General features: G+C 46.2%; 1 protein-coding gene across 3 annotated transcripts in view; it reads right to left on the reverse strand.

Annotated features, from left to right (window-relative positions):
* CHRNA7 (cholinergic receptor nicotinic alpha 7 subunit) overlaps window positions 1–13,896 on the reverse strand; it is a 78,218-nt gene extending 64,322 nt beyond the window's left edge. For 2 of the 3 annotated variants that reach the window (XM_083475866.1, XM_083475864.1), the window contains exons 1-2: window positions 13,223–13,890; window positions 7,434–7,573 (exon numbers count right to left, since the gene is read on the reverse strand). In XM_083475866.1, the coding sequence (XP_083331992.1) occupies window positions 7,434–7,573; window positions 13,223–13,277 (195 nt within the window). In that variant the 5' untranslated portion in view covers window positions 13,278–13,890. Of the gene's footprint in view, window positions 1–7,433; window positions 7,574–13,222 lie in introns of all 3 variants that reach the window. The other variant, XM_083475867.1, reaches the window with a different exon arrangement.
* Window positions 13,897–15,392: the final 1,496 nt, after the last annotated feature.

The raw sequence follows: 15,392 nt of genomic DNA on the forward strand, positions 1-15,392 counted from the left end.
AGGATGCCTCACAGAGCTCACACACACTAGCCCCAAAACTCTGGCTGTGGGTCCCTTTCCCTGCCTCCAAGTCTCAAACCCTAGATAAGAGACTTGGAGACTCCCTGCTCACCATCCTGGTGCTTTTGAGTGTTCATCAGTGACTTAACTGCAACTTAGTTCCTCACAATCTATTCTTTTATTGACTTACTTACTTAAAGTTAAGGGGACCCCTGACCGTTAGATCCAGTCGTGGCCGACTCTGGGGTTGCGGCGCTCATCTCGCTTTACTGGCCAAGGGAGCTGGCGTACAGCTTCCGGGTTATGTGGCCAGCATGACTAAGCCGCTTCTGGCAAATCAGAGCAGAGCACAGAAACGCCGTTTACCTTCCTGCCGGAGCGGTACCTATTTGTCTGCTTGCACTTTGACGTGCTTTTGAACTGCTAGGTTGGCAGGAGTAGGAACCGAGCAACGGGAGCTCACCCCGTCGCGGGGATTTGAACCAGCAACCTTCTGATCGGCAAGCTCAGGGGTTTAGACCACAGCGCCACCTTACTTACTTACTTATACTGCCCTTTACCAAAAGATCTCAGGGTTGTTCACAGCATAAAAATACAAAATAAAAACCCAAGATACATAATAAAAACAAGCACAAAACAAACCAATAAATACCACCCCTTCACAAACACATTTAAAAGGACATAGATCCACCATAGGAAAAGGCCCTGCTCTCGTGTTGCCACCCTCCAGACCTCTCATGGAGGGGGAACACAAGGAAGGCCCTTGGAGGATGATCTCGGGGCTGGGTTGGCTCATATGGGGAGAGGTGGTCCTTCAAGTATGCAGTCCTGAGCCATTTAAAGCTTTATAGGTCAAAACTAGCACTTTGAATTGGGCCCAGAAACTAATTGGCAGCAGTGCTTTTGAGCCAGGATCCGTGTGAGATGCTCAAACTGTTTTGCCTCAGTGAACAAGAAATGCCTGCCAGTTGTGGTCAAGGCCCTTGTCTATTTAGTCCCCCCCCCCCATCATTAATCTCTAATCCCCCTTAAACATACAGTATGAAGGCAGAGGGAGGTGGAACCTCGGCCCACTGGCCAAAGGCAGCCCTCCAGGCCTCTTGGTCAAGCCCTTCAGACTTCCTGAGCTAAGCTCCCTCCCAAGCCCCACGACTCCCCAGCCCTGCCTTGCACTGCAGATGAGAGTTTTTAATAGGCTGGAATGCATCCTTATTGTTTTATTTTATTATTTGAAATAATAAAATAATCCATGAGGTCCCAGAGCAAGTGACAACCATTTAAGCTCCATTCAAGCAGAGTCCTCGGATGCTGGCGAGCATAGAGAGGTGTGCAAGCACATGCAGTAAGAGGCCTGTGGGCAGAGGCTAAAAATGCCACCCTTGCTCTGCCTAGTTTTGCCTCTGGTGCTGCCCACCAATGGCCTGTGGCCCCCAGAAGGTTGTTCAGAAGGGAATGTGGCCCTTGGGCTGAAAAGGGTTCCCTGCCCTTGGTGTAAGGTGAGCAGCAACAAGAAAGAGCTCCATCCACCCCACCCCCAGTGGCTAATTTGGGAGACACCCAAAGCCAGCCACCCTCCTAAACATCCAACCTAAAATAATGACAACCATATTTCTCTAGGTGGCACGGAGAGAGATACCTGCAAATCTGAACACTATATGAACTAAAGAATCTTCCCATGCTGAATGCAATTGAACAGGATCTTCCTGTCCCTTAGAGGCCAGTAACTTATGTGTTGCTTTTTTCTGCAATAAACAAATTCCAGGTATTTATATAGCATAAGGATATAGTCAAGTTTTTAAAATGGCTTACACTGCTGTGCTACAGAATTCCTGGCAGCATCCATGTCAAAAGTTCCTTTTGGCAAAATATCTTCAAAGTACACATCCACATATTTAGTAGGGAAAACTGGGAATAAATTTGAGTATGTGTTTAGTATTCTTTGATAACTCCTGATAAATTTCATTCCAGAATAAAACAACCCTGTGATCCTTCCCATGGGGGATGAGGGGGAAAGTGCCTTTATTCCAAATTGTATTGATAACGTTTTATAAAAAGGTGTGTCTGTAGAATATTTAACTGCTTGGGATGGACCATTAGTTAGAAATATGTTTGAATTTTAAAAACAACTACAAAACTGATAAATCTCAACTTGCCTCCTAAGAATGCCATTTCACCATTGGGGGGTGCAAATTTTCCGCACCCATCCTCTCCTGGAAGATGACAAGACAAGATGGAGACAGTTATTGCCTGATGGCAATTTTGCCGAATGGGGAGAGGCAGGGCAGGGGATTTAAGCCTGCTCCACCTGTACTCTATCTTCTTCTTAATTTGACACCCATTTTGCAGTGTGGACCTTAAGGCAAGTTGTCTGTTTCCAAGGGGCTGAGTAGTGGATTTAAGGGGGGGGGGGGAGATCCTGACCGGCTTTGGGTCTTCTCTTGTTTGCCTCCTCCACACTAATTAGCATGTAGACTAGGAAAGATTAATCTCCTACCTGAGGTAGTGTTGGGGTGTGGGTATCTCTTAGTTGCTGTTGCTCCCCAGGTGCTGGGGGAGGGGTGCCCTCTGACCAGGCGGGCACATGGGGTGAATGTTGGCCAAGGGAGACATGATGTGCCTGGTGGGCTCATATACCCCAACTATAGCTCTTAACTTGCACAGGTGATGTGGGTTGAATTACCCCCATCTATTAAAAACTACCTGCACAAATTTGATTTGGTTACATTGATTGAATTTGGCTAATCAATTTTGTTTTGCAGGTCCTCAAGTTGTTAAATTTTAATAAAATACCTACATTTCATTGTCTTGAGTCTTCATCCTGGTGTGGTGGCAAATTGAGGAGGATTGAGGTTTCACAAGGAAAAATCTCAAAATAGAATGGTGGATAGGAACGATAGGTCCCCCCCCACTCCAATCTGCTTACAAAACTCAAACAATTAAAAGAACAATGTTGATTTGATGAGCTTCTCCTAAGGCTACTATAAGTAGGAGAGGCTGCAGAGTTTTGATAAGCAGCTTATATATCTTCTGGGTTCCACTACCAAATGTGCCTGCTACTTTAGCAACGGTTTGCTTTCCCATATTTTCTTCTCCTTTTGAAGAGGGGCATTTTCCCCACAGAAGCCATTCTCATCCATGTGAATGCCTGGCACATCCAGCTGTGAATTAACAAGCAAGGGGATGAAGGAATGAGAAGGCCAAAGGACATTTGCTATGAGAGAACCAGATGAGCAATGGAGCAGGATCCATGTCAGAGGAGGCATGCAATACCTCAAGTCAATGATTCCTTCTAAGTATGCAAAGCAGAGAGATAAAGTAATTGGGAAGTTTATGGCTAGCAGTGGATTCTACTTTGGGGGGTCTTAAATGCTGAATTATTGGGGACTGCTACATTCCACTTCAATTTATTCCTAAAACTTGTCTTTAGAATCATAGAATTGAAGACTTCTAAAGGATCCTAAAGGTCGTCTAGTCCAACCCCCTGCAATGCAGGAATATCAGCTGAAGCATCCCTGACAGATGGCCAGCCAACCTCTGCTTGAAAACCTCCAGGAAAAGAGAGTCCACAACCTCCCAAGGGAGAGAATTCGACTGTCAAACAGCTCTTACCACCAGAAAGTTCTTCCTGATGTTTAGTCAGAATCTCCTTTCTGGTAACTTGAAGCCATTGGTTCAAGTCCCACCCACCAGAGCATTAAAAAAAAATATCTTGCTCCATCTTCCACATGACAGCCCTTGAGATATTTTAAGGTAGCAATCATATCTTCCAGGCTAAACATACACAGCTCCCTCAACCTTTCCTCATAAGGCTTAGTTTCCAGACAATTGATCCTCTTGATTACGTTACTCTGCACACGTTACAGCTTGTTAACATCCTTCTTAAACTGTGGTGCACAGAATTGGGCACAGTATTCCAGATGTGGTCTGACCAAGGCAGAATAGAGTGAGACTATTACTTCCCTTGATCTGATGCAGCCTAGAATAGCATTAGTGCTTGTTTGTTTGTTTGTTTGTTTGTTTGTTTGTTTGTTTGTTTGTTTTGCTGCTGCTGCTGCTGCTGCTTCACCACACTGTTGACTCATGTTCCAGCTTGTGGTTCACTAAGACCCCTAGATCCTTTTCACATGTACTGCTAGCAAGCCAACTGTCTCCCATCTTATATTTGTGCATCTGGTTCTTCCTGCCTAAGTGCAGAACCTTCACTTTTGTCCCTATTGAAATTCATTTTGTTAGCTTGTGCCTAGTTCTCCAGTCTGTTACGGTCATTTTGTATCCTTATTCTGTCTTCTGTGGCATTAGCTACCCCTTCCAGTTTGGTGTCATCTGCAAATTTGATGAGCATCCCCTCAATCCCTTCACCTAAGTTGTTTATAAAGACGTTAAACAACAACGGGCCCAATACAGAACCCTGTGGCACTTTTAAAAATGTATCTGTTACTACCCCTGTGCATGGCTGGGATGGGGAAGATGTTGAACTATTGGTCCCAACATCCCTAGTCATTGGTCATGCTTGTGGGGCTGATGGGAGTTGGAGTCTGACATCTGGAGGGCCACAGCTTCCTGCATCCCTGATGCTTCGCCACCTGCTCAATTTAGTATGCAAAACATGCCATTGTTAATGGATTTTATGAAGTACATCATGAAACTCAGGTGCCTTTCAGGGAGTTTAAATATGATGTGAGCCAAATTGAGCATTATTTTGACAATAGAATGGTGGTTGAATAAAAATTCTCCAGATAAATATGTGGGTGCAGAGTGTTATCCTAATCAGCTGACAACCTGCCCTTGATTTCCATCTACTGTGGCTATTGTTAAATTTTGCAATCCTATGTCTGATATACCCAGGAATAAGGAATCACCAGATGTTGCCCTTGCCTGTTGGTCATTCACATATCAAGCAGATCAACTGCAGAATTTCTATTAGTGTCACACCGGGAGGAAAAACTTCAGGAGTGTTTTTCCCCAAAGTGTCTGAAAAAACAATTTCACAGCTTTAGACAACAAAAACAGTTACATAACTCTAATCATTTTTCTTAGATTGTTCCCCCCACCCACAAAATATTCTACTTAAAGGAGCAAAATAGCTTAATCCATCCTATAAATAACAGAAAGTTTATTGCCTTGCTATTAAAGCACAAGAGTATTTGCTATGGAATATAGAGAGCAGAAGCCAGAGGACGGAAATGCAATGTTTTAGCAGTCTTCTTTAAAGTCATAAACCAGAAATGGAGGAGAGAGGAGGCCTCTAAAGTATGGTTACCAGATGTCCCTGTTTCCCGGGGACAGTCCCCGGATTTACAAATCTGTCCCCGGACAAACTCCATCCCCAGATTTCATTTAATGTACCCGGATTTATATTTTAAGTGTTGTAGATTTATTAGTAGGGAATGAATGTTGTGATTGGTTCAATGGCACAAGATACATCATATGGAGATTCCGGCGAGGCAAAATGGTGGGCGCCACGGCAGTGAGCAGCCCCTGAAGCCAGCCAGAGCCAACTGCACTACCAGGCTGGCTCTGGGCTGCTGAGACTGCCACTGCTGCCACCACTGCCGAGGGCGAACTGGGGATGCCTGGGGTGTCAACTAGGGCAACCGCTGACCCCCCCAACCCAAATCAAGCCGGGAGCGAGAGCAACCAGCCGACTGCCAAGCGGTGCTCCGGGGTCAGGAAAACCCCAGAGCTGATGCAGGGAGAAGGAGGAGAGGAGAAGGAGAAGGAAGAGAGAGAAAGAGCAAGGAGAAAAAAGAGAATCATAGAATCATAGAATAGAATCATAGAATCATAGAGTTGGAAGAGACCACAAGGGCCATCAAGTCCAACCCCCTGCCAAGGAGGAAACACCATCAGAGCACTCCTGATATATGGTTGTCAAGCCTCTGCTTAAAGACCTCCAAAGTAGGAGACTCCACCACACTCCTTGGCAGCAAATTCCACTGTCAAACAGCTCTTACTGTCAGGAAGTTCTTCCTAATGTTTAGGTGGAATCTTCTTTCTTGTAGTTTGGATCCATTGCTCCATGTCCGCTTCTCTGGAGCAGCAGAAAACAACCTTTCTCCCTCCTCTATGTGACATCCTTTTATATATTTGAACATGGCTATCATATCACCCCTTAACCTCCTCTTCTCCAGGCTAAACATGCCCAGCTCCCTTAGCCGTTCCTCATAAGGCATCATTTCCAGGCCTTTGACCATTTTGGTTGCCCTCCTCTGGACACGTTCCAGTTTGTCAGTGTCCTTCTTGAACTGTGGTGCCCAGAACTGGACACAGTACTCCAGGTGAGGTCTGACCAGAGCAGAATACAGTGGCACTATTACTTCCCTTGATCTAGATGCTATACTCCTATTGATGCAGCCCAGAATTGCATTGGCTTTTTTAGCTGCCGCATCACACTGTTGGCTCATGTCAAGTTTGTGGTCAACCAAGACTCCGAGATCCTTTTCACATGTACTGCTCTCAAGCCAGGTGTCACCCATCTTGTATTTGTGCCTCTCATTTTTTTTTTTGCCCAAGTGCAATACTTTACATTTCTCCCTGTTAAAATTCATCTTGTTTGTTTTGGCCCAGTTCTCTAATCTGTCAAGGTCGTTTTGAAGTGTGATCCTGTCCTCTGGGGTGTTAGGCACCCCTCCCAGTTTGGTGTCATCTGCAAATTTGATCAGGATGCCCTTGAGTCCATCATCCAAGTCATTGATAAAGATGTTGAATAAGACCGGGCCCAAGACAGAACCCTGTGGCACCCCACTAGTCACTCTTCTCCAGGATGAAGAGGAACCATTGATGAGCACCCTTTGGGTTCGGTCAGGAGGAGAGCCCCGACCTTGCTGCGCCACTGCCGCCGCTGAGGAGGAGAGATAGGAGAGCACCGGGAGGGCAAGGACATGTGGCTGAGCCCAAGCCTGACCCAAGCCTACTCCACGGTGGCTAGTACTCCAAGAGAGCAGGCCGGGGCCCAGAGGAAGGCCACGCGACAGAGGAGACCACATAAGAGAAGATATTACTTCTTTTTAAAAAAAAAAATTAAATAACTTTTTTTCTCTCTTTTTTTTTTAAAAAAGTGTCCCCCGATTCTTTGAAAAAAATCTTGTAATCTTACTCTAAAGGTGTACAATGGACAATTTATTATGGCCCAATGCATTTCATAAGGTGGCATGGGTGTAGCCAGGGGGCGGGGGGGGCAACTAAATCAAGTAAATACATAAAAATACTTAACTAACTGACCAGTTGCATTGCAGGTAATATCTCAACCCTGCAATGAAGGGCTTCAATTTTGCCCATTGACTTTGTGTGGCCCCAGTACCACAAATGTATTATTGTGGATGCCAAAGCACCCGCGGCCCCCGGAATTGGTTCCAGTGTTTGCCAGTGAACCTGCTACTACATAAGACCTTATCAGTCACTGAGATCTGGATTATACAAATGAAAAGACTTACCACATCCATGATTTGCCTGAGGCTGAGGCTGAAGGAGACAGTGAGCGGCTGGGAGTCATTGGCCACAGGCCTTTCCAAAGGGTTGTAATTCTTCAGGAGTTCCTTGTAGAGTTTCCTCTGGTACTCTCCCTGCAGGGACACTGGAGAAACAGAGGCAAATAGAGAGGAGTTTACAAAAATCTCACTGTCAACTCAATGTCATTGACAGGTTCAAAACTCTGCTCAAATCAGCAATGGGTAGAGCCAAACAGCTAAACTGCCATGCTACTGAAAAATCTTACTGAGATCTGGTGACAGGCAAGAGCTCAGAGTGCAACCCTTGAGCCAGAAAGGCTCCATTTAAATCTCAACTCCACAAAGCACTCTGTAGGTAATGTCAGGTGCGCTTCCACCATGGTGTTTTGAACCACAATTCCCATCAGCCCCGGTGCAGGCAAAACAAATGGAGGCTGCCAGGGTTGGCATAGACTGCCTTAGGCAATCCACTGCTTCTCAGTCTAGCCTGGCATCTGCCCTGTGAGAGTAATAAGACACAGTGTGGTATAGTGATTAAAATGAATAGGGAGACTTGAATTCAAATCCCTGCTCAGTTCCAAAGCTCACTAGTCATCTTTGGATGCAGTGCCCCGTCTCTGTCTCTTCGCCTGATCTTGGCAGTTTTCCCAAAGTAGTAAAAAATCTGATTATCAAAAAAATGAAAGAAATATGCAACTTTGCTCAGTTTTAATCATTCATCTTGATTGCAGAATTCTTCTTTTCTTGGTGCAGAATCTGGATGTGGACTTTTAATTTTGCTTTAGTTCAAAGCAGAGAGAGAGAGAGAGAGAGAGAGAGAGAGAGAGAGAGAGAGAGATTCGCCTAGGACCAGATCACTTCCTTGGCCCTTCTAAATCAGGCATCTTTGGAAAGGCGCAAAGCTTCATTTAATTGAGAGTTGTATCAAGGATGAGGGTTGGGTGAGATGCCGTGGCTTTAAAAAGATGAAGAAGACTCCAACCATAGATGTAGACACAGAGAGAGAGAGAGAGAGAGAGAGAGAGAGAGAGAGAGAGAGAGAGATTTCTTATTCCTGCAGCCAAGAATATATTACAAGCTCAACTACACCACTGAGGTCCAGGAGGATGACCAGGGAACACAAAGTATGCCTTCAGCCAGAGATAATTTGGGAATTACCAGCAAAAAGAGCCCTAGACAAGAGTGGGAGTGTGAGGTTGGCTAGAGTCAAAATGAGCTGTCAAGATCCATTTAAAAAATCATCCTGGCTTCTATAAATCCATCCAGTAGGGTCTGGACAAAGTGTACATTATTCAGGGGAAAGGAAACAGAGCCAGATCTCACAAGTGCACATGATACTAAATATTTAGGTGGTCAGTTGCTGCTGCTGTAGACCCTGCAAAGGTCACTTCTCTGGGTTGCTGCTGCAGCTGTTGTTATTAACCTGAGTTATTACCAGCCCTTCCCTATAAGCTCCCGGGGGGAATCACAATCATTATGGGAAAGGAATCCCGCAATTAAGGGCTGCAGCAGAGAATGCCCTATCTCCTGGACCACCACCAGCACTTCTGCCAAGAGGCCCCTCTGATGATCTCCGCACCCAAGAAGGCCTCTAGGGAAGGAGGCAACCTTTCAGGTATTTGGGGCCCAAGTGACTTTGGGCTGTAAGCACTAGCATGAGCACCTTAAATTGGGGCTGGAAACCAACTGGCAGCCAATGCAGCAGTTTTAAAATGGGGGTTATAAGAGTTCTGAATGCAACCGCTGCCAGTAACCTGGACACTGCATTTTGGACCAAGTGAAGGTTATTAGCATGCATTGTGTCTGTACAGGATTACAGTTGTGAGAAGAAGTTTCGGTGTCCAAACAACATAGCCATCTCTTCTCAAGTGCTTTCTCCATGTACATCCTCTGAACAGTGGGAGACACTCCTCCTGATTACTTCCCTTGCAGAAGAAGTGGGGAACATCCACCCCACAGGCTAAATTGGGCCTGGTGGGGCTCCAAATTTGGCCAATAAGTCAATTTCCCCCAAAAGCACACCTACTTGCCCCTCACACCTGACTTCATATGTGTCATCAAGTGTGCATCAGGTGGTGATGTGGCTTCTGAGGAAGAATGTTCAGGACAAATAAAAGCAAGTACTTATTCACACAGTACATAGTTAAACTATGGAACTCTCTCCCACAGGAGGCAGTGATGGCCGCCAACTTGGATGGCTTTAGAGGAGAATTGGCTACTCACCATGATGGCCCTGCTCTACCCCCACAGCTGGAGGCAGCAAGGCTTCTGAATAGCTGTTGCTGGCAACCACAGGAGAGGAGAGCTGCTCTTGTGCTCAGGTTCTGCTTGTGGGTTTCCCACTGGGGCATCTGGTTGGCCACTGGGAGAAGAGGATGCTGGACTCGATGGGACATTGGCCTGATCTAGCAGGCCCTTTCTATTTTCTTATAATGTTCCCAACTGTTCCTTGGCAAGGAATGCTTGCAGTCAGTGCCAGTCAGCTGGCTGGAGGCAACTGCAAACAGGCTGGAACTGGGAACTTCATAGCACAGCTGATGCCTGCCCAAAGCAGCCTTGCTAGAAGAGCCAAAAACTTGATCTGCTGTGCTATAGAGTTCCCAATGAAAACTTTGTAGCTCAGCTAATGCTTGCCCAAAGCAGGCTTGCTGGAAGTGCCAATCAGCTGATCAACTATGATAACAAGCCCGCTGGGATTGCTATTGAGTTTCTCACTGGGAACTCCATAGCATGACCAATATCTGCTCAAAGCTGATTGGTTAGAAAAAATTGCGCTTAGAGCAAGCCCACTGGGGGGATTGGTATTTATAAGAAGCCCTAAAGCACAGCTTGCTGTAAGTACTGTACAAACATTCCTTGTCATTGGTAGCTTGAATGAAGGCCAATGATGCAACGGATCTCTCTCTGCTCAGGGTTTTTGGCTACCATTGGATACTAGCCTTTTCACCAGTTTGACATTTCTCTAATTAAGAAGATAGCTTTGGCAAACTGGTGTCATTCCTCACATTGTGTTCCTGTATATGCATTGACTTATGCATTTTGTAATGTTTGTTTATTTATTTAGAGCCTTGTACTCCTCTGCTGAAAAAGCTCTCAGAGCAGATTAGATATGATCAATTAAAGTAAGACTGTTCTTGTCCACAAGCTTACACTCTAAGGGCATGACACAAAAGGAAAAAGGGATGGGGAGGAAAAATATGAGGGACCACACATTTTATTTGTCATCCCAATGCATATGTTATAAAGTGCTGCTGCTCTTGTATCTCCATCTCCTTCTCTTCCCCATCCTTCCTCCTTCCCTTAATTATTTCCCTCTGCTTCTGAAATTCAGATTGTATTTGATTTTATGACTTCTACCAAATGTCATATTGATTGATGGGGCTATTATAGAAAATAACAACATCAATCCTCACATCAACTCACATGTCACAAATGCACACTAGCATAACCATGTACACACAAATGCATGCATTTTGATAAGGATCTGCATATGTGGAAATATCATGTCAGAATTAGACCCTCACTCAAGGGCTTTGAGTCAAAATTGAAACATTTCAATGAGGAAGGTTGATTTGGTCCCAAATGGGTGTATGAATAATTTAGACAGGGAGAGTGAGGATTCCCCACAACCATCCTGCAGTTCTTTAGGGGGTTGGGTGCGCTGCTTGGTCACTGGTTATCTGACGGGAGAATCCTTTCCCAGAACACTTCATGTGCTCACCTTTTAAAAAATTGCACACTTAAGCAGGAGCATCAAAAGCTGCTGTGAGGATAGGAACTGAAATGAAGATTCACACAAATTTGAAAACTGGCAAACTTTTCAGAATTCTTTTTTCTTTTTTCTTTTTAATGTCCACATTTTCAAAGTTTCCTCTTGAAGTATTGGTGTCTTTATATAGTTTCACAAAACACACACACACCCTCACACACACAACCATATAAATGAACATAGTTCAGTTGATAGAGCATGAGACTCCTAATCTCAGGGTTCTGGGTTCAAGCCCCACATTGGACAAAAAGATTCCTGCATTGCAGGGGGCTGGACTAGATGACCTCATGGTTCCTTTCAGCTCTATAATTCTATGAATCTATTATTCTAATAATACATATCTTTTATGTTAAACTTCACAGAAATGCTAAGAATGGACCAACTGTATCTTTGTGGAAATTCAACTTTTGAAGGATACTTTTTAAAAAGGGAATTAGTCTTCCTAATTCATTTTCACACAGTTGCACTAACAGTGCAATCTTTTGTATGTCTACTCAGAAGTAACCCCTATCAAGTTCAATCAGGCTTCCTCTTAAGTTAGTTTTTCAGCTTCACAGCACAACTACAACCTGTGTGGAAATAACTAAGTCCCACTGAATTCAACAGAACTTTACTCTCAAGTACTGGATTTCAGGCTTTGTATCTATTTGATGAAGCCAAGATTTGTACACCTTGGGCTTGATGCAAACTCAAGTACTTCAGGAGAGGTTAGTGCATCCTCAAATCTCTCCAAGGAAAATCAAGGACTTAAAATGCTTTGCTGTAGCCCTTAATCTATGGGGGGGGGGGGCTAAATCCAACAGTATCTGTCACTGAGAATGTTACCAAAAAATCATATTAGAACAACATAACTTTGAAATGCTGAAATGCTTTAGTGACTTACTTCTGTTAGTTACATGATTATCACTGCCTATACTTTTCTGCATTCAATTTCCCACTGAACTCCCGGTTTACAATCACCCACCCACCCCCAAAGCCATGTGTATGTACACTCAGTGCTTATATACACTTAATGCCATGTGTGGTGAAGCAGTTAAAGTATTGGCCTAGGACCTGGGAGACCAGGGTTCCAACCATTCAGTCAAAAGTTCATTGAGGGGCCTTGGTCAGTCACTGCTCCTCTCAGCCTAACCTACCTTGCAGGGTTGTTGTGGGGATTCAGCAAGGAGGAGAAAGAACCATGTACACCATATTGAGCTCCTTGGAGGAAAGGCTGGGATATAAATGCTATAATTGCAATAAAGATAGCCTGACAAGGTGGACTCGTCCATGGAAGTTTATGGCATCATAAATGTGTTGTTCTTTAAAGTGCCAAAAGACTCTTGTCCTTTTAAGCTCTCATGTTCTTAAGCTCCTAATGATCTTCAAGCTGAATTAGGAGTTGATAATACAAATCTTTTACCTTACCTGCTGGTGCCCATTATCTTGAGCACCTTCCTGATACCCTGCAATGATCAGGTGAGCCAATTCCAGGCTTTATCCAGAGAGACATGCAGAGCAGGTCCAAAATCATGCATGCTGAAAGCAATCCATACTTTGTCCTTGTTTGGCTAGTATATTATTTTTGTGATTCTTTCTTTACTTACATCATTACTATGGAGGTTTTTCAGGGAGGGATGGGTTCTCCACACCAAAAACCCTATTAAAAGGCAGGCTCTAAGGGTCTTAAAATACACACCATACATAAATAAAATAAGTATCATCAAAGTACGCCCTCTTCTCTGGAAGCCACACAAATACCAATAAGCAGGGGAAATATCAGGAGGTGGAAATGCTCCCACAAGCTCAGAGGAAACTTCCTCTCTATCCAGACTAGATCATCCAAACTAAGACAGAATGCATGTGTTTGGCGATGGGGGGGGCGGGGGCGGGGGCGGGGGCGAGCAATGCCTGTGAGACGTGTGCGGTCCAGACCAAAAGTCCTGGTCGGACACTCCTAAGCCACCCCAGCAAACTCTCTCCTTCAGCACCAAGGACGGCTCCTCGCTCGGAGGAAGCGGCTCACCGTGCACGAGTCCCCCGGCGAGGATCAGCACCACGGACAGCTCCCGGGTCCCCATCCCGGGATCCGGGCGGCAGTGGAGGCGGCGGCGGCGGCGGCGGCGGCGGGTCTCTCGCAGCCTCGGCAGCCCAAGCTGGGTCTCCCGCGGTCTGGAAGCGGCGGCGCTTCCGCGCGAGGAAGGGCAGGCGGCCGGCGGGAAGCTCGGGGATGCCTGGCAGGCGGCGGGCCGTGGAGCCCCGCGCTGGCGGCGCCGGGCTAGATGGAGGCTCCTCCTCTCCGGGCTGATCTCCGCTTCTCTTCTCCGCCAGCTGCCGGCTCAGCCGCGGCGCCGGAATGCCAATCGCCTGGCGCTGCTTTCTTTCCTCCGCGACCACCCCCTCCTCTCCCCACGTGACGGGTTTCCCTTCTTGCGAGTAGATCCACCGGCGAGGACCATCCGTTGCCAGAAGGAGGCTGATCCTGCAGCAGCGACAGGCAAGAATGCAGCACCCCAGCCCGGGCAGAGCCGCCTTTATAGGGGGAGCGCCCAGGCTGGCCCCCGCCTCCTCCTCTCTCGTCCCTCCCTCCTTCTCAGCCATCAACCCACCTCTGGTCCCTTCTGGCTTGGCTCCGGCTCAGTCCCTTCCCGCTCCAGAGTCTGCCTGGGGGAGTTGGCGGCGCTTCCGCAGCGGCGTTTGGTCGGTCCCAACCTAGAGCGGAGCCAGGCGCACATGGCAGGCGCACGCTTCCCCCGGGGGGGGGGGCTGCGGGGAGGAAGCCGTTGGATGTGTTTAGGGCTTCCTCCCGAGCCAGCGTGCAAAGGAGGCTGGCAGGATTTCGGCGCATTCCTTTTCAGCCTGAGATCCGATTGCACGCCCATCTGGAGTCCCGTTAATGTGACAGCGGCTTCCGAGTAAACGTAAATGGACATCGAGGATCCGGTTGTCAGAGCTGCGCGGAGGCAGCTTCGTAGCGATGGAGAGGAGCTTCTCACAGCCTCGGAGGCGCTCTCGGTGCGGTGTGCTGCAAGATGTAAAGATCTGCTATAAAATAAATTCAAAATTAAATTGTCACTCACACGGACACTTTAAGGCTGCAATCCTGAACGTACGTATCTGGGACTCAACACCCGCTGGCTACTTCATTATAACCATGTTGACAATATAAATCTGCAACTTTTCTTTTCTTCAAAGGAAAGAGTTTATTGTGCCCTTTGACATGCAGGCTCCACAAATAGACAGGTGAAGTTTTTCATAGAATCATAGAGTTGGAATAGGCCACAAGGGCCATCGAGTCCAACCCCCTGCCAAGCAGGAAACACCATCGGAGCACTCCTGGCATATGGTTGTCAAGCCTCTGCTTAAAGACCTCCAAAGAAGGAGACTCTACCACACTCCTTGGCAGCAAATTCCACTGTCAAACAGCTCTTACTGTCAGGAAGTTCTTCCTAATGTTTAGGTGGAATCTTCTTTCTTGTAGTTTGGATCCATTGCTCCGTGTCCGCTTCTCTGGAGCAGCAGAAAACAACCTTTCTCCCTCCTCTATATGACAATCTATATGTCCCCTTCAGGAGTGTCTATATGTCCCCTTCAGGAGTCTCAAAGTGGCTAACAATCTCCTTTCCCTTCCTCCCCCACAACAAACACTCTGTGAGGTGAGTGGGGCTGAGAGACTTCAAAGAAGTGTGACTGGCCCAAGGTCTCCCAGCAGCTGCAGGTGGAGGAGCGGAGAGACGCAAACCCGGTTCCCCAGATTACGAGTCCACCGCTCTTAACCACTACACCACACTGGCTCTCAGAGACACTGAAACATTTTCATTTAATATTAATATCAAATAACCCAATGGGATAGTGTCATTTGTCTGTGAAATGTTGTCAGTTCTCATGAGTGTTTGATAGGTAATGACCTCAAGCATGGGATCTCACACACACATATGTGCACACGCACGCACACACACAAGAGAGAGAGAGAGAGAGAGAGAGAGAGAGAGATACAAAAACGTAGATCTTACTTAAAGTGTCTGTCAAGAGCAGACTTACAAGCAGGGAGTTCCATTTGTCAAAGAGCCTTATGAATCTTTTATTTATACAGATTAGCATCAGCAGGATATTTCACAGTTCACTAAACCACAACATACAGTAAAGCCACATTTCCAAGGGAAACAAACAATTAGGCTGCCATCTTTAAATCACAA

This window comes from Podarcis liolepis (assembly GCF_965112155.1).
Source record: "Podarcis liolepis genome assembly, chromosome: 14".
NCBI classification, from domain to species: domain Eukaryota; kingdom Metazoa; phylum Chordata; class Lepidosauria; order Squamata; family Lacertidae; genus Podarcis; species Podarcis liolepis.